This window comes from Melanostigma gelatinosum (genome assembly GCF_949748355.1).
Source record: "Melanostigma gelatinosum genome assembly, chromosome: 9".
NCBI lineage: Eukaryota > Metazoa > Chordata > Actinopteri > Perciformes > Zoarcidae > Melanostigma > Melanostigma gelatinosum.
In genome coordinates, this window is record NC_136642.1 from 13,767,797 (window position 1) to 13,789,814 (window position 22,018).

General features: G+C 41.6%; 1 protein-coding gene across 4 annotated transcripts in view; it reads left to right on the forward strand.

Moving 5' to 3' along the window:
• fhod3b (formin homology 2 domain containing 3b) overlaps positions 1 to 22,018 on the forward strand; it is a 76,679-nt gene that overhangs the window by 28,036 nt on the left and 26,625 nt on the right. For all 4 annotated transcript variants that reach the window (XM_079275267.1, XM_079275268.1, XM_079275269.1 and 1 more), the window contains exons 4-5: positions 17,151 to 17,218; positions 18,508 to 18,613. In XM_079275267.1, coding sequence (XP_079131393.1) covers positions 17,151 to 17,218; positions 18,508 to 18,613 — 174 coding nt within the window. The remainder of the gene's footprint in view (positions 1 to 17,150; positions 17,219 to 18,507; positions 18,614 to 22,018) is intronic.

Below are 22,018 nucleotides of genomic sequence, written 5' to 3' on the forward strand. Positions count from 1 at the left end.
TATGAACAAATGAACAGGCGGAAAATAATTCCCCCACCCCTGCATTTCACTTTAGGGACAAAACGATGCAACAACACAAAAATATGGGTCAGCAGAATCAGATGATGTCCCATGACTCACAGTATTATAAGAGACCTTTATCTTGGTTCAGTAATATGAACTAATACAGCTGTTTGGAAAAGTTTGTGTCGTCCACAAGGGAGACAATGGGACTCAGACTCAGACACATCATTGCTACGTAAAATCAGATTTAAAATATCTAATCCCTTAAACACTTAAATCACTTGAATTTGAACAATGTAAGTGACTTATAAGTGACTGATTATTTGTTGTCGAGAGATAAGTTTGAAAAGCAAACAAATAACTGCTAGCGAGCAAGCATGTCTGCAGCTCTGTTGCACAGAATAGTGTGGTACAAAGACCAATTCTGGCAACCAGCACATCCACCAACAATTACATTCACACAAAAGGGAATTCACATATCCCTTGGAGTTTCCTTGGAGTTTATTGCTTTTTTGGGGGGATTTTTAACATGTAAGTAAAACGTAATGAATATGGTGTTGATTTTGGCATTCTTTTAGACTCATTTTATTGTTTGTTTGATATACAGTCGTGGTAACATATTGCAGGGGTGGATACATTTGGTATGTTTCCATGCACTGAATAATACACCAGGCTGTTATTTTCTATTGAGCTCTGTTATTCTTATAAACAGTATAATCTTGTCAAACAAAGATTTTTTAGATTGTTATGATATGAAAACGGTCACCTAATGAAACAACCCAAGATGATGATTTCCATCCATTGTATGTACAGACAGACTGTTACAGCATGCACTACTAATCGAGAGTTGTATGGTAAGCAGAGTTGATGTGAGGTTGGTAGAAAATGATCTGAAAGACGGCGTTACATTTTGGTTTAGATCCCTGAACACTGGACTTTGGCTTATGTTAGGTATCAATATTTGCCATATATACATTTGCCAACATTTCTGGATCACACAAAATTCCCAATTGTTTTCACCACTTGAAAGTTGGCATTGGGAGTATTTACAACATAAATGATAATTAGAAGCTTATGTAATGAGACCATGGCATCAGCGCGGTTAACTTACAGCAAAAAACTTCCCGGGGTTGATCCCACCAAGTCTGACCGCTGCCTTTCTCTGTAGTCTGCATGGTCTCCCTGTGTTCTAGCAACTATATCTCCCAGCATCAGTAAACAAGGGAGAAAGAAGCAGGCAAATCAAGAGTTTACGGTCCGGGGGTCAGACAATCACCTGTACCAGCTCTCAGCTTGGCAGTTTGGATAAACAGTGGAGGACTCAGCCTGACCTCACTGTCAAACACGCTGACATGGATCACCTCAAACTCCAGTGAGCACTTCCAGCCCACTCTGTGGCCACCACCCAAACTGCCTCGGATTCCTTCTTAAGTTTACAAAGTTACATCTTTTCTGGTTTTTTTTTTTACTGCTATTTTTTATAATGTTTTTCAGGCACTTACTGCATATGTTTGTATTCATATTTATGTCACATAGACAAGAAAAATGAGCAAACATGCACCAGTTAAAACAAAAATCTGACCGTGTATCTCACCATACTAATACAGTTGAGGGTTCAGATGGTGTGACAGAGTGGGCCACAGTGGCCCTGTGGACTGGGCCTGCAGCTGTCACACATGCAGACATCCCTTTTCTCCTCTTCGTTCCCCATTGATGTGGCCCAGTCAGCCCAGAGACAAATGGGCCCAGACATGGAAGACATTAGAACCCGCTAAAAACAACATGCTAAGTACATACTTGCTCTCCCACAATGCAAACACAAAGTGTTCACTCTGCTGCAATTATACACAATTTGACATAGACAGCAGGGGAGACAGTTTTCTTTATATCTATGTAAAAGTCTTACGATGTAGAGACATGTTGTGGCTTCAAGTAGCTGTGTTCACATTAGAGTGAAAGGGTAAAAAAACACATCATTCAGGTCAAGGGTCAACCATGGAGATACAGTATAGTAGGTTATATAAAGCACACTGTGTTAGAAATTATGTTGTGATACATTGCTTGGTCTGCAATCTTCCTGGTGATTGCATTGAGACTACCGGTACATGGAAAGAGAGGGCACATGCAAGCCAGCCGTCCATGATGAGTCTCTCAAATTCAAACCCACCAGTCTGAGGAATGCTCCTGACACTTCTCCAGTTTCAGATCAGATTTAAAGTCTGTGACCTTTGTAAATACGGCTATTTTCGACACCTGAATTGTTTCTAAATGAGAGGTTGACATGATGTTGCAATTTGATGGCTGCAGAGCACGTTGGGCCAGTATTAGATTAGATTCTCTGGTCAACGCTGATCACCAATAAAAAATGTTTGACTGCAGAACTACAATTCCAGTCTCTGGATTAGACATTTGGTGATGGAGATTTGTCCTGGCTGTCTTAATCAAAGCTATTTCAGTCAATACTTTAAAGTGTTGACGATAAGATGTGGGGGGCCAAGAGCTTGCTGACATGATTGGTAACAAATGACTTGCACTGGGCGAGGGGGGTGGGGGGTCCTCGCCCAGTGGATCCTCAGACATAGTGTATTTTCTTGAAGGAGACAAGTAACTCTTGATGAGGCTGCCCAGCAGCAGGAGCTGTTGCTATCAGGGAGTCAAAGGTCACAGTTTGAAGCGAAAAAGCCAGTGGCATGGACCTGCTCCACCAGTGGGAAGGTCTTTTTCTTATTTATGTGCTGAGCTTATTTGAATCGGTAACAGATGCGGATAGGTTGTTAATTGTTAATATATTGATGACACATTCTGTTCATAGGTCAAAGTGAAAAGATCATTTCGAATTTTTTTCATTTCTTGTATTTGACAGTGTTTTTCCCCCATCTATGCAAATAATAAGTCATAATTCAAAGATGATGCTTGGCTTTTTTTGCCATTGGAATGAATGTTGTAATATATTTCACATTTAATACACCTCTATCTGATTACAGTACAGTACAAAAGAGTTTTGACTTATATGAGTACTTGAGACGATAATTAGTTGTTAATAACTCAATGTTTATTACTCATAGTTTATTGAAGTAAAAGATTGTAACATTTTCATGTACAAATTATAATGTTTTAGCCACACTAGTGGTGTAGCTCTTGAGATAAGAATGCATCATTTTGGTCCAGACTGAAATATCTGAACTGTTAAATAGATTCCCATGACATTTTGTGCTGACATTCATGGTCACCAAATGATGAATCTTGCGTATCTGGTGATCCCTTGTCATTTCCTCTAGCGGCACTCTCAGATCACAACTTCAACCACAGCAGGCTCTGAGACCTGAAAATGTCACCAAGCCAAGTTCAAAATATTTTTTAAATGCTTTCATTTTTAAATGAACTAGTCTACAACTTGTGTAAGGTGGCAGCAATGTGGTGTATTAAAGTACAGCTATCAAACTGTCTCTCCTTCCAATCATCTAAAATGTAGAAAAGCAATAATAGAAAGAAAGCAAATCAAATCAACCCATGATCAAACATATCAACACTAGTCCACTTGAATGAGACCAAATGAAATAGCACAGCCATTACCCTGACATAGTAAACAAACATGTCTGTTTCCCCCTCTGGATGCCATTAGGAATGTTTCAATGTTTGTTTCGTCATTGAGCAAAATGTGTTCTTTCTTCCTCTTCATACTTCAATAGTATGTAAATCATAGCATTCATTTACAAGCCGCCATTGTTCTCAGTTCAAACACAGCTTGTATTTGTAAGTCTGTAATTGTTTGGTATATTCGGCTCTGCTTATCTAACCTCCCCTCTTTTTAATCATGTTGTATTTAGAATATATGGAGGTTACGTTGTCGCTGCTTAAATCCCGCGGCTTTTACAGAGAGCGCAAAGGCCGCTTTGAGGCCTTTATGGAATCCAGCTGGCTTGGTCCAGCATTTTTCCAAATGTATCTTAACCAGATCAGAGCCAAGCATAGTCCAGTCTGCACAGCTTTGAGAACGGCCAGGATTTCTCAAAACATGAATCAGTTGTATAGACCAAACACGATCTGTATCTGTTGTATACCTACGAATACAAGTCCGTTATGTGGTGAGTGAGGTTCCTGGAATCTGTATTAAGACTCATTTTGAATCTACTGCACAGTGAAATGTGATCTAAATCAGTGAAATTGCACCATCCATTAAGTCTTTGATACAGCAGCTGGTAAATGTGACTTCAATGCTACATGCACACACACACACTCCAACTTTGGTAAAGTACTTTAACTCTCAAACCCTCCTCAGCAGGTGTGGCAACATATTATGAGAACTTCCCCCTTGCTTTATAATGACCAAGTCCTGTTCATCTTTATCACAAACCACTAAGCTCTGAATGTGGGTCAAATCTATTTTAGGAGGAATATTTCAAACAGAAGTTCTGTAAAATAAAAAATGATAGATCTGCATTCCTACACTACATGACACTTCCAGACTCGATGTAACATTAGATGTCTAAAAATAAGCAATCGATGTCAAGTTTATTAACTTACACCTTTCCCACTCCACTATGGAATACAGTATAAAGTTTAGATGTGTTAATGTACCTTTTTTTTGTCAGGTTCTTCCTGTCTTCTGCAGCAGCGCTCAGGGGCTTTCTGCTGTTTTTTGAGCCTAATCACTACCAGGTGTGCTTGAAAAGATTTTGGTGAAACTGGCACAGGGTCAATACAGGGTGGAAGTTGGAGGGGTGCAAAAGAGGGGTGAGTACCAGAGGAATGGAGTTGCTTAATGTGAAAACATCAAACTGTTTGAATGTGGTACCAGAGTGTTAGGTTCAGGTGTCTGAACTTGTTATGGTATGATCATCCAGGGCTGGTGCCTGTTGACATATTGTCTCAGGCAGACCCAACACCACCCAAACTCAGCATTATTGCATTTTCTTTACCTTTTTTTAGGAGGAGGGTAGATGAATAGGCGTATATGTTGGTCGTGTAAAGTCATAAGTATTATGTTCAAGATTTGGCTCTTAAATCTGGCTGATTTTACGGGTATGCCATGGTCAATCAAGATGAAAGACAAATGAGGTGAGCTCTGACATTTACAATCCATCATGGTCTCTGTACAACAAGAAAACAAGTTACCCAACTAAGTAATCCACTGTTTTGAAAGGCATCAGGGCTACACCCTGCAGCACTCCCACATCCTCATGCAAACCATACTGCAAAGGTATGTGTGGTCATGCACCGTGTAAGACAGTCCAAACCTGCCAGCTTTTGTTGCTTATCTGAGCCAAGTTATTTTGTTTTCAACAATTGTTTTTCAGGAACTTTATTCTGGGGAAAAATAATCACCATATGTACAACAACACAATGCAGCCATGTTGGGGAAATAGGAGGGTTTTGCAGTATCTTAATCCTAATTGGCAGCAACAGCAATTCAGAGTTGTGACAATTAACTTTATTGTTATCAAAGTAAATACAGCAATATGTCTCAAAAATTTAACTTTACCGGAAATGAAAGCACTTCTTATATTGTATTTAACTTAAATGAAGAAAAATAAGGGTCAAGTGCATAACAAAATGCAGCCCATGACACATATGTGTCTACTCATATGTATGTATGCAGATAACCGTATACCTGCCAATGTTAGCCAATCGTCAATATTTTGGGCTTTACTCTTTGTGGGGGAACAAACCAACAGTTCAATGTCACCACATTACACAAAATTGTGCATGAGCTTTTATTTTCGCATTTGTGTCTCCATAGATATATATCCAGCCATGCGTAAATCTTACCCCCTGCTGCGCAGAGAGCAAGGTCCTCCTCTCTTTTTTCCCTCCGGCTTCATTACACTGGCCTCTCGTCTTGTTGGAATAGTTAAACCTCTTAACTTCTCATGCAAATACAGTGAAGCTTGGAAAAACACCAGACAGAGACCTCTAGGGGTTAGCATGGTAAAGACACCCACTTTACACAGATCAGTCATGAATCTCAGCCAAGGTATCACTAAGCTGCTTATACTTTAGAAGCGAGAATACATTTTTATTTGCCATTTCTGTCGAGGTTTTATTGAATCATTTCTATTTCATTTTATTTCCTTGAACATGTCTCGTTTCTGGTCCCATGTGTCAGTACTTTCCCTTGTACTGACTGCCAGAAATCTCTTACCGTTATCATACTGACACACACACACACACACACACACTTGGAAGTCCTGCAAAGAAAAATAATATATATATATATATAATAATAATAATAGCTGTTTTAGCCATTTGTTGGAATCTAATCTAATATGTCATTAGTGGGGAAATAAGAAAGTGGCCAAGATAAACCTTCTATGTCTTGTTATGTTTGACAATGTCAGATTCATGCTCTTAGTAGCAGATTGCACTATTCTGCAATTAATCTTCGTATAACTTCGTATAACTCTCCCACTTATTGGAGTAACAAGAGGTGCCATATATCCACCCCATCACTTTCCTACAACCTTTTTTTTTATGTAGAATCTCTTAACCCACGGCATGTGGTTCCTCCCGGAATAATGTGAGTATTGTCATCTTCATACCACAAATATATTTCCATTACTTTAAGGTATGTTTTGTTGACATTCTTTTTTATAGTTTTGGATCTTAGCAATGTCTCTCCCTTCATTCCATTGCACCATCTGTGATATGATGGCTGGCTTTGGCTCAATAATGGAAGAAAACACTTAACATTCCTTCTTGCCAAAAGTCGGCTGATCCTCTGTAGTGCCGTGATCCAAAACGCCTTTTTATCCCATCAGAAACTGAGTGGGCTTTATACGTGTGCCAGCCAATCCCTTTCTACCTTGACACTGTCATGCTATAGGGATGCATGACTTGTTCTTAATGGTGGTTTTCAAAAGTCTCTTAGTTTGATTTATATTGCCAGGACATGTTTGCTGAAAGCCAGGTATGTCTCTCTTCAAAGTGGGCAGCAGTTGCCGGTAAAGCAGACCTTCTCCCCTCTCACTTTTCATTGCGGCAGTAATTTACCCCTTTGTTTTGTATTGAAGATATGGGGCTTGTTTACTTTTCCAAGCAGGCATGTTTTTCAAGATAGTCATTCCGGGAAGACATTAAGTTGGTTTGTCAAACTGAAAAAACAATAACCAAAGCACAATAACTCTGTCTCTTGTGTTACATGTAGCTATGATCTGGAATAGCAGATGGCTTTTCTGTTCTTTTTCAGTCAGATAAATGAGATTTGCGAGTTGTAGAATATATAATATTCTGTGACTCGCAGTTAATTTATGAAACTCATGCTTTTAGAGACATTTACTCAAAACTATTTTCCATCAACATAACTGCAAACTGAACTCAAGCATGGTTTTAATTAGCTCATAAAGGGTTATGCATGGTAGAAAGGCCTTGGTTTCCTCCACACAGTTAAACAGCAATGTTCGGAAAATGCAGTAGATACCCTCAAATGTGACATATGAACGATGAGGAAGAGGCCCAGCGTATTGCTGAAAAAGGTAGACAAGGAGCCCACTGCAATATACATGTTACCCAGGGAAAGTCAACAAGAGATGGGCTCTCTTGTTGACTTTCCTTGGGTAACATGAGATCACAAAGGGCACTCATTCTGTATCTATCAAAGGGGTATTATTGTGTTTTATCTCAAATTTGAGGAGTAACTCTGTACCTCCTTTCATCATGATATGGATTAATGGCTGTTGTGAGTGTGAGTTTGATAGATTTGGGCTTTCCTTTCCGAGACAGGCCCTGTGTGGTACAGTAATTGAGGGTACTGTTTTACTGTATTTATTCAGACCAGTCCAATTATGTGAGGGGTGCTATGAGGCCCAGTGACACTGGGGAAGAATGACAGTTGACCCTGCCCAATAACATGCTTACATATTTGAGATATCGCAATTTTTTCTCAGCAATGTACAACAAAAAGAAACAAACTTTGTGTTCTGTTTGATTTGGTAACTTAACGTGCCTTTGATGGCATTCGTTCTTCGTATTAAGGTACTAAAATGTGGCTGTAGAAATCACTTTTTCATGCCAGGAGTTGAAGTACATGTTGAACAACAGTTCTTGTAAAAAGAATGTATAAAATATGTAGCATGCTAATAGGCGGTCGTTAACTGTACTCATTTGGCTTGCCAAGCAAATATTAAATCCTTATCTGCCAGCGCAAACACGAGTGAGGAAATTCTGATATGATCCATGAGAAATGAAACCGCAAACACATCAGTCATTTGGCATCGACAAGTAGGATTTTAAATAGAGGGCATTCAGTCATGTTGATTGTGAATTTGTTCCAGTTGGGCAGTTTGTCCCAGAGGACAAAACATGCCTCTCAGTCATTTGGCTGTCCGTGCCATGCATGGATTATATTCACCTCAGTATAAAGCAGTATCCAAACAGCAGAGATAATTAACAATTCAAGATGAAACTGTCTTCTCTGATCCATTAGAAATCAGTAAAGTCTTCGAACTATTTGGAATTGAATGCAAATACATCTCATGTTTGATATTTAAAATGTCAGAACTACGTCTATCATAAGCACAAACACCATGCCTCTCTAATTATAGTATGCTTTTCAAATAAGTCCATTGTATCTTGCCTCTTTGGTTGTCAATAATAGTGCTGACTTAACCTTTCCCCAGACTCTGCCACCTGCCAGCAGTCAGATCATACTTCACACCCAGCTTAGCCAAGCCAGTGCCAAGGTGCAACAATCTGACATGACATGGCACTCATGCAACACCGATATAGTCTAACGTGTGTGTATCATTTGTGCCTAATTGTATGTCGACCCATATCTATTAAAGCTGGGTTTTAATAAAGCTCATTCCTCATTTTCATCCTCCATGGATTCATTAGAAGTCACTGCACTATGACTAAGACTTTGAAGGCCAGATCCAACAGGGAAAGCTCACACACACACTATGAAAACCAACTCACGCACTAGCTTGTTTGATGATTGTACTCTCGGTAACGTCTGTGCCAGTCTGATTGTGGATCTGGATCAAAGATAATGGCATAAATTTCACACAGCCAAGAAATGAGTAGCGCTTGGAGATACTACACAGTATGTGAGAGAAAGAGTGCTTCGTCTCTTCCGCCATAACTCTGTGAGGATTGTCCATACTTGTACAATCCTGTGCTTCATCTTCCCCATACATACTTTATTTCTGGAAAACTTGGAGCCCTGTTCTTACAGGTTTTCAGTTAAGGCTTGATTTTTTTTTGAGGAGCTAGTTAAGTTAATTTAAGCAAATATTGCATGTTCCCTTTTGCAGCATTCTGGTCACATGTGTAGAGCAAGTCAGACATTTATATATTGATTTTTGTTGTTCTGTGAAAATCATGCGTCTCAAAAAAGTCAGTTGTTCATAGGCTACAGCCTTGTTTTCAGCTTTGTCACCAACAAACATGTTTTTTTGGATTTTACCTAAAAGGTAGGATATGTTTGTTGTGTCATATAAGAAAAAATAAGAATTAAGTTTATGTGAAAAATGTAAAATCCCCAAATGTGGAATTTATGGTTTTCACTGGACTCCTCTTTCCTGTCAAATGTGTTTTTAAGCGTCCATCTGTCTCTGACTGGTGGAAGTAATTACCTTGGGTCGTTATGGGTTGGGAGCAACGCTGATGACAGGGGGCTGCTGACGGGACTGGATGTCAGGTTAACTCGATTGTGTCTTTGCCTAAACCACTGACAGACAGGTGCCAGAGGTCCTCTTCTAACTCGCTGAGGAGGAAACACATCTTACTCTGGCAGAAATTGTAAAAAAGGAATTGGAGACTTCAATGGTTCCCACATGTGCACACACTCGGCGTTTTTGACAGAAAGACTGTAAGATGGGAGAGCCTTTTTCCATCTCTTTCCCATTGAATACAGTCAGTGTGGCCAGTATGGAAATGAGATGGTGTACTGTCACAGATGTGTGTGCTTCCACATCGGTCTGCTTCCTATTCCGAGAGCAGAATCTGAAATAGATGTGGTCTCAGCACAACTGTGTTGCTCGGACAGTTTGCACTGGTGCATTTCCCCACGTGTCAGGTTGTTAAGAATAGGAGGGAGCAGAGTAAGTCAGAGGCAGAAAGAAAGCCAAGAGGAGTAAGAGGGGAATGAAGTGGGTAAGGCGAGAGTCACTGAGGTCATTGTTGAGAATATTTTCCAACCCTACTTTAGGGTTCATTAAGAAACTCTTAAAAATTCTCAATTAACTGCAGTACATGAAGTGAAACGTTTTTAATTTGAAGGATCATAAAGTCTGAATTGAGAAATTGGCTTTGTGGAAAAAGAGGAGCTGGACACGTAAACAATTCGAAACATCAAAATGAATGTCAAACAAAGCCCTCCCTTTCTATGATGACATCTACGACCAACTGTCACGCAGCTGTCATCAACGCCAGGTTGGGTAGGCCCCTCTGATTGGTCCATGCACAAATGTCTTTTATAGATAAAAAAAAGATCACAATTCACAAATGGATAAAAACTATACATGCGCACATGTGAATATATCAACTGGGATTTACTCTTCACGCATCTGGTCCTGCATCTATGGCTGTTTTTTTACCGCAGTAAGAAAAGCTGTCTGGCTGAAGCCGCTGCCAAGCAACACATGGCGAAGGGCCTCGACCCAACCTCTTCCAACTTATAGACGGAGATTATGAGAAGAGCATTCACCGGCAGAGCCACATAAATAATGACCAGCGTCACCGCTGTCAACAGACTTGTTTTAACTGTGTTACAGCTGTCTCTTGTCACCACCCCCAACTACACCCACTTCAATAGTCGATCCCCGGCCTAGTTTATATCTGTGTCAGGCTTTTGTCCGGTCTGCTGAATGAGTTCATGCCTTTACCCTGCTCTCCGCTCCACTACCTATCTGTGTCAGTGGTGGCCAGTGTGGGGAAACCCTGCTGAGGAGGTGGAGGCAGCGGGCTACATAAAAAGCAAGAGAAGAAAAGGGGGGTATTTACTGTGGGGGGGGGGGGGGTAGTGAGGGTCACTCCACCTGGTAGCTAAGGAATGACTCATTAGACAGGCAGGCACTAATGAAAGATTTGTCTGTCCTCACATTGGCCTTGCTGTCATGTCTCTCTCCTCATCTGGAATTCTGCAGATTCCACTCTCACTTTCCTCTGTTTCTCTTTGACAGCGTCAGATAATATCTTGACGGCTGGTTAGTGTACATTTTATTGAAGAGACTTACCAGGAGATAATTAGCCCGCGATGCCCTTTAAGTGCTCTGAAGAACATTTTCAACCTCTCTCGAATAATTAAAAAAGATATATGAGGCTAAACATAGGATATTGCTCCGAAACTAACGACTCCAAGCTAGAAGACAAATGCCACAGCTGCCTTCCAGAATAATTATTGTGACTGACAAAATCTTAAACTTTCACTGAAAGTCTTATATGTAAACACATCAATAAACACGACAATCCAATTTCCCAATTTAAATGGAGGGACAATGAGTGCCGTTAAGCTCAGCGGGCCAGGTTTAGTGTTTATTGGAACTACGCTGTGGTATGCCTTGGTATCAAATGTCTCTGCCAGGTTAGAGTGTCGCAGCCCAGAAACCTGATCTGCTCGCTGCTCCCTTGAGGTTTTAGACACCGTGCTCTGCGCATGATGTGCAGAGGACGACCAGGTACGAATCACAATGAATTAGCGTGCTTTATTTGCATGTTCCTAACACTGCCGTTAAAATAGGTGAAAGGAAGTGTGTTACCATACATATTTTATTGTGTGTGCCTTACAAAGAAATGTATGTTAACTGTATGTTAACCTCCTCACTAGATTAAGCCAAGATGTATTAGTTATTTGGATGATTTTGATCTTGTCCCATGCCTTAGCTGTCTGTCTCCTCAGAGACGTTCACGCCCTGTGGGTCCATCCAGGCCTTCCTGTGAGGCCTGCTCCCAATGACAGAGGCTTCTGTAGTCTGTGTGGCCCGCCTTTCTAATCGAAACCATCATCTCATATGTCTCCCATCACAACTTCCAAAGCATTTGATTAGACTCCAGGCAACAGGAACAAATTAATTAATGTCTTTATTCCTGCCTGTGTGAGTGTGTGTTGTGCATGTTCATGTACACACACACACACACACACACACACACACACACATTGCCCATGTAATTGTCTTGATCCAGTTTTTGATTGCATTCAAAACCCAAACACGTTGAGAGTGATCTCATTCCTACCTGCATTCCCGCTGAATGATGTCCACCTGAGAACTAGAATCTGCTTTTATTGACCCATCGTTCAACTTGTGTTTTTGTTCAGGGAGAAGGGGATGAAAAGAGCAAAAGAAACCCCAGTCCATAAAGTAGCATGCTACAAGCCGATGCACGTGTTGGGAGTTCTTCCACCTTAATTACTTGTGTTTTCTCTTCATAAATGTTGGAACAGGAGGTTTCCCTTACAGAGTGAGAAAGGAGAAAGGGAAAGAACGAGAAGGAAGTACTGTTGATGCTGTGTTTCGTGACTGCAGATGGCCATTACGCATCCTGTGAACTCAAAGGCTTCTCATGAAAATACTCGGGGACAAAAATGAAAGATGGGTCCCTGTATCCTTACATATGGCAGGCAGTGATGTGGCGGTGCTGGCACACACAAGACTGTGGTCTCACAGATGGCTACAGTTTGTCTGAGCTCAGTCTGACCGCCGTCACCTCTCACAGAGTCCGTGGCCTTTACCGACCAGTGGAACGGGCTTCTGGCTCTCTGAGACGGGACTAAATGCAGACATGGGCAAGGCGCTGGCTGCGGCCATGAGGTCCACGGTCCAGCTTTGACCAGACCAGAGCTTTGCTGCACACACTGACCTTTATTCCGGCAAAGCTGCACAAAAACACATCTATCAGTGGTAGAGCTTTGGCATTAAGCAGATCAAATTGTGAGATATTCTACCATTGTTTAGCTTTTATCTCCCCTATGTCCTATGCCCTCTATTTTGTTTTTTACTTATGTTCGTTTTCTTGTTGCAACAGTAGTGGTCGGCGAAGTGTGATGTTGTTTCCTCCCAGCTTATTAGCAAAACCATGGTATCATACTGTACTGTTTTCTTTTCGACATGAGCATCTCTTCATCCCACATGAACGTTTTTGATTTGATTGTGCATTGTAGACGATCACCAATATGACTCTATGGATCCTCCCCTCCAGCTTTTTGTCTGACAGCTCCACTCCTGAAGAAAACACAGTTTAATTTACAGCGCTGTGTGCAGGGCTGTCCTGCCCAGTGGGGTCCTTGTGGGTGTCCCGGCTGTGCTTTGGATGTGGTTTATGTGTTGTGCCTGCGGTGCGAAGCATGAGCAGTGGTAGTCATCCTTTACATTTTATGGCACTTTCTGGAAACAAAGGCATGCGAACAGATGAGTAGCTGAGAGTGTTGGATGTGTTTGCGGATGCAAAATGAGAACGGTTACTGGCTTTATTGGCAGATTTGTTTGCAAATAATTTGTTATCTGTCTAGCAGTGAGTGACTGGTGGGGACGGGTCTTGGGTTGAGATTGGCATGCGGAGTTCGATAAAAAGTGACATATTGACTTGCGCGAAAACGCATTACTGGAATGTACTGGCACATGTACACTGTACATGTACTGAAGGTATTCGAAAAAGCACAAGACAGATTTGCTTCTAAAAGTTGTCTTTTCAGCAGCAGCAAAGTAGGTGAAGTCCTGGCCTGTCTGAATGTACCAGGCCCCACAGCAGGTTTTCTCCTCGTTCCTCTACTCCGGGTAGTTGAGCACATTCCTGATGATTATAGAAATTCCGCTACTACCTTTATGATTGTTATAATTACGAGACCATTACATCCCTGTAGCTATTCCAGCTGAGAAAACGTGACTGTGTATTGCAATTCAAGAGCAGAAAACAGCTGCTCACTATATGGTACATTAATATAAGGCATACAAAAACAAAACCTTCACTCTGTTGAGTCATTTCCTTGTCAGGTTCTTGTCAGTAAGAGCCCGAGGCGATTGTAAAGGTGACAGGAAAACAAAATGGGCTGCTTGTCCTCAGCGGCACTCGTGCATTTTTTATTTTTTATTTTAAGCAAGTCTTGTTTTGCAGTATGTAAAGTAATTGACAACATGGTTAGATGGCTCTTTGTGGACTAATTGTTGCCATTAGAAGGGTATATTACATCGATCTTAAGGCCAGGCCGTAAAGAGCTACAAGTGCCCAGAATGTTTTGCAGTGTCCAAACTATGTGTTATCCATTATAACTTCCTTTGTTCTTCTCGCCCTATTGCCATGGCCCAATAATTCATCCATGGCAAATGGCTCATAGTCTTCATTCAGGTAAACTATGAGAGTTGGGGTTCACAAACATTTCCTCTGCATACATTTGTGCCTAGGTTCTTTTCCTAAAGAGAGAAATGCAGAGGGACCATACTGGGTGCATATCTGTGCCAAATGGTATGGAACTAATCTCCACTGAGCTATTTCTCATTAGAGATGGGCCTCCAGGAGGTGCATCGTCGTGTGGACTGTGAACAGGGACAGGTCAGGGACTGTCTGTTCCTGCAGATGGGCTTCATTTAGTGTTGGGCAGCAATAACTTTCTGACAGTTTTATTGAGGTGAATGGCAGTGGAACTCTGCATGGAAGATGTCTCACTGCCATGCTGTAGCTGATTGACACACACGCACACACATGAAACATGCTCCTGGGATTTATTCAAACCCACTGGCAGCCCAGGTGCTGATGCATCACTGCTGTAGTGCTGTGCTGTGATCTGGGCTTCAATGGTTGTTCAGCAGTGCCGGGTGTAATTTATCTGTTGACTGATTAACATTCAATGTCCACGAGGAAGTGCAGTTACGGCTTTGAGAGGAAAAAGAGCAGACTGATTCAAGACTTTGAAGTAGGACCACAAATCAAGCTTGCTTTGTATTGTGAAGGTGTGATGAGTAACCCAGAGTGTCTGCATCTGGCTTTTCACTCCAGTGATCTGAGAGCTTGTCTGTTTATTAAAGATCCCTAATCTAAACTCTGAGTCATCTCCCTGAGGTGGAGGGCAATGGATGTGGCCCTACCTTGACCTGCAGGGGAGGGTGCAAAAGTTTAAAAGACTTTGCTGCTTTTTGCATGATGTAGAATCAACCACAGATGCAGGTAAAGACTAAATATATAAATCTGTATCGACTTAAAAAGAAAAGTCAAATTCATATATTTTAGATACATTGAAATTGACGGAGAAGAGCAGTCATCTTTCTCCATAAAAGCACAGGAAGCATAAAAAGTACAGTGTTGTTTAGCTCTTTGGGGGTGTTACTACATGAATGACTTACTATTTAATTCTATATCACTGTTATCAATAGAGTTACAGAGTGTTTTACCAGAATGATGATGATTGTAAAACAGAATCAGAAGATTAAAAAAGGAGTACTATTGCAAATATCATGCTAGTTTTGAGAGGAGATTTAAAAGATGATGCTGACTTGGCAACCCTGAGATATTCAGGCTGGGAGTTCCACAGCTGGGGGGCCCGAGCCAAAAAGGCCCGGTCACAGTTCCTTCCTGTCATATGTAAACACACAAATCACCAACATCGCACAGCTTCCCCTCGTAATACCTCTGGATGAGTTATTCCTTTTGGATGTTGCCAGTGACTGGCTGGGACTCTTAAAAGCCCAACACCGACCCATGTACGGCACTGAGTGCACAAAACATTCAAAGAACTCGGCTGCACTTGTACCAAATACCATTAGAGTAATAAATTTGAAACAAGACATCGTCTGAAGATAAGCAACTCCGCTGTAACCGTTTGATTTCAATATGCAGCTTCATCAAGTGGGAGCCTTTTAACCACATATGGCCCAATACCAGGTTGTCTGGATTACAGATGCATGTCCAATGTCTTGTCTGTCTGAAGTAGAGTGGATTACACGAATAATATATGTGTGTAATAAGTGTTTAGAGTTACACTACTGTGCACAACCTTACCCTGCGATGACATGTCCTGGAACATAGCAGCAAGTTGTTTGACTCATAATTAGCATCATTAAGACCAATATATTATTTTATTTTTTCTACTGTCGACATGCTCTCTCTGAAATCTTCCTTTTCACAATGGGGTTGGATTTTACAGTGATAAACCCTGCCTGTCCGGTCAGGACTGCAACGGCTGCGGTGGTGCAACAGACAGACTAGAGACACATTGCACAGTGCTTTATGTGGTGTGTGTGTGTGTGTGTGAGAGAGAGAGAGAGAGAGAGAGAGAGAGAGAGAGAGAGAGAGAGAGAGAGAGAGAAAAACTGCCTTGCTGTGTTAATGCCATGTTTGTATGCATGCAACTCTCCTGTCAGATCTTTGCTGACTAAGACATATCTAGCAATAAAGTATCTGTTAAAGGTCATTCAATGCCAATGAAAAGCAATGGGCGAATGAAAAGAAAATACTGAGAGAGAAGCAGTCAGAGAGAGTACTAAACTGCACTGCACTGCTCTGGACTGAACTCTACTGTATGCTGCTTCCTCTGCAGCAGTGAAGAGGCAGGTTTTGCTGAGTCAGAGAGAGTTCACACAGCAGTGATGAGTGAGCTACAAGGATTGAGCTCAACACTGCCACTCCCTGGCAGACTGTGGAGACTGCACACAGGGTGAAGGATCGGCAAAGTAGTTGCAGGAGATGTTCGCCTCAGTCACAAGCATCTGTCATCCATCATACCTCCCCTTCAGTGCTCTGTGGTGTTTCCATAACTGATTAATGGGTGTATTGTTTCTTCGCCATTGTGGTGGCTATTGGCTTAAGTTTCTGCCTTGACTTTGTATTATGGTAAGCTACAGATATGGCTTTGTCAGCAGGAAACATCCACTATTCACTAACTCTCCACAGATGTGCTCTGAGTTGTTCCTACTGTTCTTTTGCTCTCACCACTATTCTTGCAGGACATTTTTCACCGTCAGCTATTGGGGATAATTGCTGCCAATGATGTGTGTGCATGACGCAGACATGAGGAAGGGATTTTGAAAGGAGAAATGTGTAGTTCATGTGGAAACATTGTGTGCGATGCAAGTGACACACTAAAACACTCGTTTGACAGGAACTCTAGGGAAGTTGAATCTAGTGTCAATTTCATTTATTCACTTTTTGTATGACAACAAGATGCCATGTATTTGACTGTCAGCTGATTTGTCCACTCTTTTCCATTTCTCTCTCTCTCACAGAAAAACTCTACAACTCGACTGGACGGGAGCTGCGGCGAGCCCTCTTTTCCCTCAAGCAGATTTTTCAGGTAATTATATATTCTAGATGATATTCAGTCTTTTCATTTTTGCTGGATCCTTAAGAAATATATGTTTACAACATTTGTATCATGATCTCATATACCGGTAGGCATTGTTTTTCAATTTGCAGCATTTGTCAGCATATGATATATCTTTTGCCGTGGCTCTGGTTATGCCTTTGACTGTTCACACATATTAACAATGCAAGAACTATATGTAGCGTGCACACATGCATCAGTGCACACATGCACACTCCCACTTGGGACACAGCATTGTTTTGTTGAGGCAGGGTTGTGTTGCTGAGAGTCTGCCGTCGTGGCAGCTGTGGAGTGTTCAGGTCTGGTCATACTTCACGCACTGGGCTGGGCTGGCGGGCAGCCGGCCATATAGAGGGGGAGGGTTAACCGACAGTTGGGTGGAAAAGAGAGCAACAGATGCTGATGCAGGCCCAGAATAGATTAGAATATCTCACTTTATACGCTACGAGTGGCTTTTTGGGGATTCCATTGAAGAGTGTATTGATTATTCTTGTTGTGGAATAAAATATCCACCTGGCCTGAAATCAGTATTTCTTATCGCAGTAGTGCATTGTGCGTGTTATAGTCGTCAATAACAGAGTCTTAGATTAGAGTCATCAACGCGTGTGAGAGATGCAGGTGCTTTTGTCACGGAAGACGAAATATGGAATGAAGTGGGGAGGCCGAAGCAACAGGAGGAGGGCATTGCTCGTTGCACATGCACTAGCTATAACTGCATGTAAACAAACAGATACTTTTGTGAAGGCTGAAATGACAAATGTTCTCATGCGCTCTGGCAAATGCGACATGGCATTAAGAAGTCTGAGCTCTTGTTCTCTCCACGAATTGTTTTTGTTAAAGCGACAGAAAGAGTCGTCTCTTTTGTTTCATCACATTTTCTGCTTGAAGCAGTCATTTTTCCATTTTGTGCATAAGACATACATATAATGTGTTAACATTAGGTGACCAGCATAAATCAACAGTTCCTGCATTTGTTTTGGCGGTTGATTTATTTATTTTCACGTGAAACTCTTTTCAGTAATTGGAAAGCCTTGTGTGAGCTGTTAAACAACACATCCCAGATCATCATCTCTCTGCATGCCAGTGATTTGCAACCAACATACACACACTCAAAGGTTTAAGTAATGGCAGTTATGTGGTGGGAGCCGGAACTAAATCTATCAGATTTCTATTGATTAATAGAAATAACTATTAAAACAATATCGTCTCTGGTTGTGTATTTATGAATATTCCCGTGTTTCTCCTTGACCTCTTTCCAGGATGACAAGGACCTGGTGCATGAGTTTGTGGTGGAGGAAGGACTGACGTGTTTGATAAAAGTCGGCGCTGAAGCAGACCAGAACTACCAGAATTACATCCTCAGGGGTACGTCATCTGCAGAACAGCACCATTCCCTTCCACCAATAAATTCACTGCATACATTCCTCCTCTCTACGTTCTCACACCTCAATTTACAACACATGCTAATCGAGGATGTCATCAATCAATCCTGCAACACGTTTCCTTCCAGAAACCTATCCAGAACCACATGTGTTTACATACGCCACGTAAATTGATGATTGTGCTTGTTCACCTTCTCACACTCACACACCTAATACAAGCTCAAATGTGTGCCACAGATAATGGAAGTTCAGCCAAGTTTAGCTGCTGGTTAATGATTCCTTCCCATGTTGGTCAGGTGAAGGATCATGTTTGTCACGGTGAAGGGGGGGGGGGGGCAGGGCCAGCTTGGTCGGGGATACTAGAGGACCAAGGGATTCATAGCACTCGCTGCAAGGCCACTACAGCCTTCTGTGAGGGGGCAAGTCACACATGCTTAAGTGGCTAATACAAGTTCTGGCAGGGTATTGCAAATCACAGAACTAATTTCCCCTCCCCTCTATTTTTTTACTTTCTTCCATTGATATTTTTCCTCATTTTAATGAAAATTGCTGCACTTCTGTCAAGCGATCAGTTATTATAATTTTTCAAAGTGAATTCAACTTTTGTGGTTAAAGGTTCCATATAAGACGACAGTGTCATAGTCCAGACACCTCTGTTGTTATTTATTCATAATTCCTTGTTTAAAGGAGTCACAGTGTACTTGACCCTTGTGATTTGGGGTGCACATTTCAATCAGATGTTACCCCCACTCATGTTTATTCAATTAGATGATGCATGTTCGGAAATGCTTGCACTCAAATTTTCCAACCTGTTCTGTTATTGGAAAAACCAAAGAGCAAAGGATAAGGATAAGGATGTGTATTGTCATTGTACGAACATACAACGAAATGAAGTTGGCGACTCATCAGTCAGTACAGCAGCAACAGTCAAAAAGTGTATAAAAACATTAAGACAAGACGATTTAAAACAAGACATGAAATAAATATATACAAGATAAAACAAGATAAAGCACAGGCATCAATGGCTTCAAAGTGAAAAATGTGCGTAGTTAAAGTGTCGTGTTATTGACTATATTTGTTTCAGCACTGTCCGGTGTGAGCTGGGTGGGGTGGTGGGTGGCGGTGGGGGGGTGATGGAGGAAACCGCTCTGGGGAAGAAGCTGTTCCTCAGCCTGTTGGTCCGGGTTGTGATGGTCCTGTATCTCCTTCCTGATGGCAGTGGAACAAACAGAGAGTGACCCGGGTGTGAGTGATGTCTGTGCAGATGTTTCTGGCCTTCTTCTGGAGACGGCCAGCAGACACAGTGTCCAGGTCAGGCAGGGTGACTCCCACAATCCTCTCTGCTGTTCTAACCACCCAAAGGGCAGATGTCTGTGACAAAGTACTGGTATTGCCCACTGGGCTAGTTTCAAACAGGAACATGACCCCCGACAGGACTGCAGGTTCTAAAGTTTGATGTTTGATGTTTGATGCTTCATCTGAACTTGGACTGGTCCCTAAGGATGAGAATGACAGGCTTTTGGAAACTTGACCAAATGTAAGAGTTGTTAGTGTCATTGTGCTGTGAATGATGAGACCACTTCTCGTATGTTTTCACTCCTTATCGTGCTGTCATTTTTTTCCCTTTACCTCCCAGAGATTCAGATAAAACATCTGTGTCAGTGTGTTTCTGTTGGACTCTCTATAAACTTTGATATGGTAATTTATCACTTCATGTCTGCAGACTCTGCAGTTTCCCCTCATGTATCTCTGCATCACCATGAGAGACGAAACCAAACTACCATTCTCCCAAAAGCCTGTTTAGCCTGTTTCAACTCCTGACCTAATTCCCCTTGACCAGGTGAGGAAATGTGGAGTAGCAGATGACGTTCCCTCGTGAGCCATGTGTTGGAGAACACAAGTCGAGCATGTGCTGGAACACAGATGCACAGGTCCGAAATCGATGTCGATCTGGCTGCTTTACTGTTGATGACTTCCAAGAGGAGCTATAGCATAAGGTTTCCCAGGAGGCAAATATATTAGATGCATGACATTTCTACATGTGCAGAGAGAGAGAGAGAACCAGCAACAGTAAGTGATCAAACATTGATCACTCCTTATATGTGGGTTTTTTACGATAAGGTCTTTAAGTTGAGGCCAGTAAAGGTAGGTATGCAGCCTCTGTCTGGTGTGCATTAAAAAACCTCCCGACAAAACAATCTTGCTCTCTTTCATGAATAAAAATCAATCTCATGGTTCTTTTGTAGATGAAAAAAGGCCCAGTCACACGTGCAACACCAGTCTGCATGCATTTTACAAGAACAGGTTCCCAGCCTTCACTCTCTGGAACATTGTCGTCATTGTAAATGGGAGTTCCTCCCAGCAATCTACACCATCTCACTTTTTTCTTTTTACTCACTTTTTCATTCCTTCTTTTCAAAGCCCTGGAGGTGTCTGTGGCCAGTCAGTGCTCCATCTGTGATGTGGGTATTTTCTGGGTCTGCACGGCTGGGGTCCATCCCCTCTACGGGCCCCTCACACCTGGCTCGGAGGGCTTCCAGGGCTGGACTTAGCTCCTTGGAGGCGTGTGTTTTTTGGCCCAGGGGAAAGCATGTATGCCTTTATCACCCCATCAGTGGGAAAGGGTGTGAGGTCACTTTTTCAGAGGTGCCGATGCCATCTGGTCCTCCTGTACGCCTCACACTCAGTCATAGCGAAGTGCTGCAAACACGCAGGGGCCAAGAAGGGAATGAAGGGCTCATTGGGGATATTCTTCATTTTGAAATATGCATTTGAGGTTATGTTTAATTCAACACAGAACATCGATGTTCATTTATAATCTTTCTAAAACAGTTGTTGAAATCATAAATCTTGAGTTGATGAAGTGAATGTTGAGGGAATATTTCATATTTAATGTTTTATGGTCAATTTGAGGTTTCATGGGGTTGTAAAGTGATGTTTCTTTTTCACTCGATCACTTTTAAACTATTTATTTATACATTTTAACCTGCGATCAAAGTTTTTGCCCCTTAATCTTCAACCCAGGTTTTAGAAAAATGTATGCAACCTTTTCTTTGAGTCAAAATATTTAAAAACAATTCAAGAAAATGTCTACACAGCAATGCTAGAAGCAAAGAAATAAATATATACATAGGTTGTCACAGTAACACGTAAGTGTTGACAGCACAGTAAGTACTCCAACTGCCATAAAATGAAAGCAGATTGTTCAAAAGGTCAAAGAAGTTTCCGCTTTGAACTCAAACGTCTTCACTGTGGTAAGAAAACGATCCCTATGGTACTTATTACCATGAGGAACACTGGGAGACAAGGTGGAAAACATAACAAGGCTGTTTCCTGGATCATTGTTCCACTTGTAGTGTTTACAGAAAGAGCCCTAACAAAGGTAACA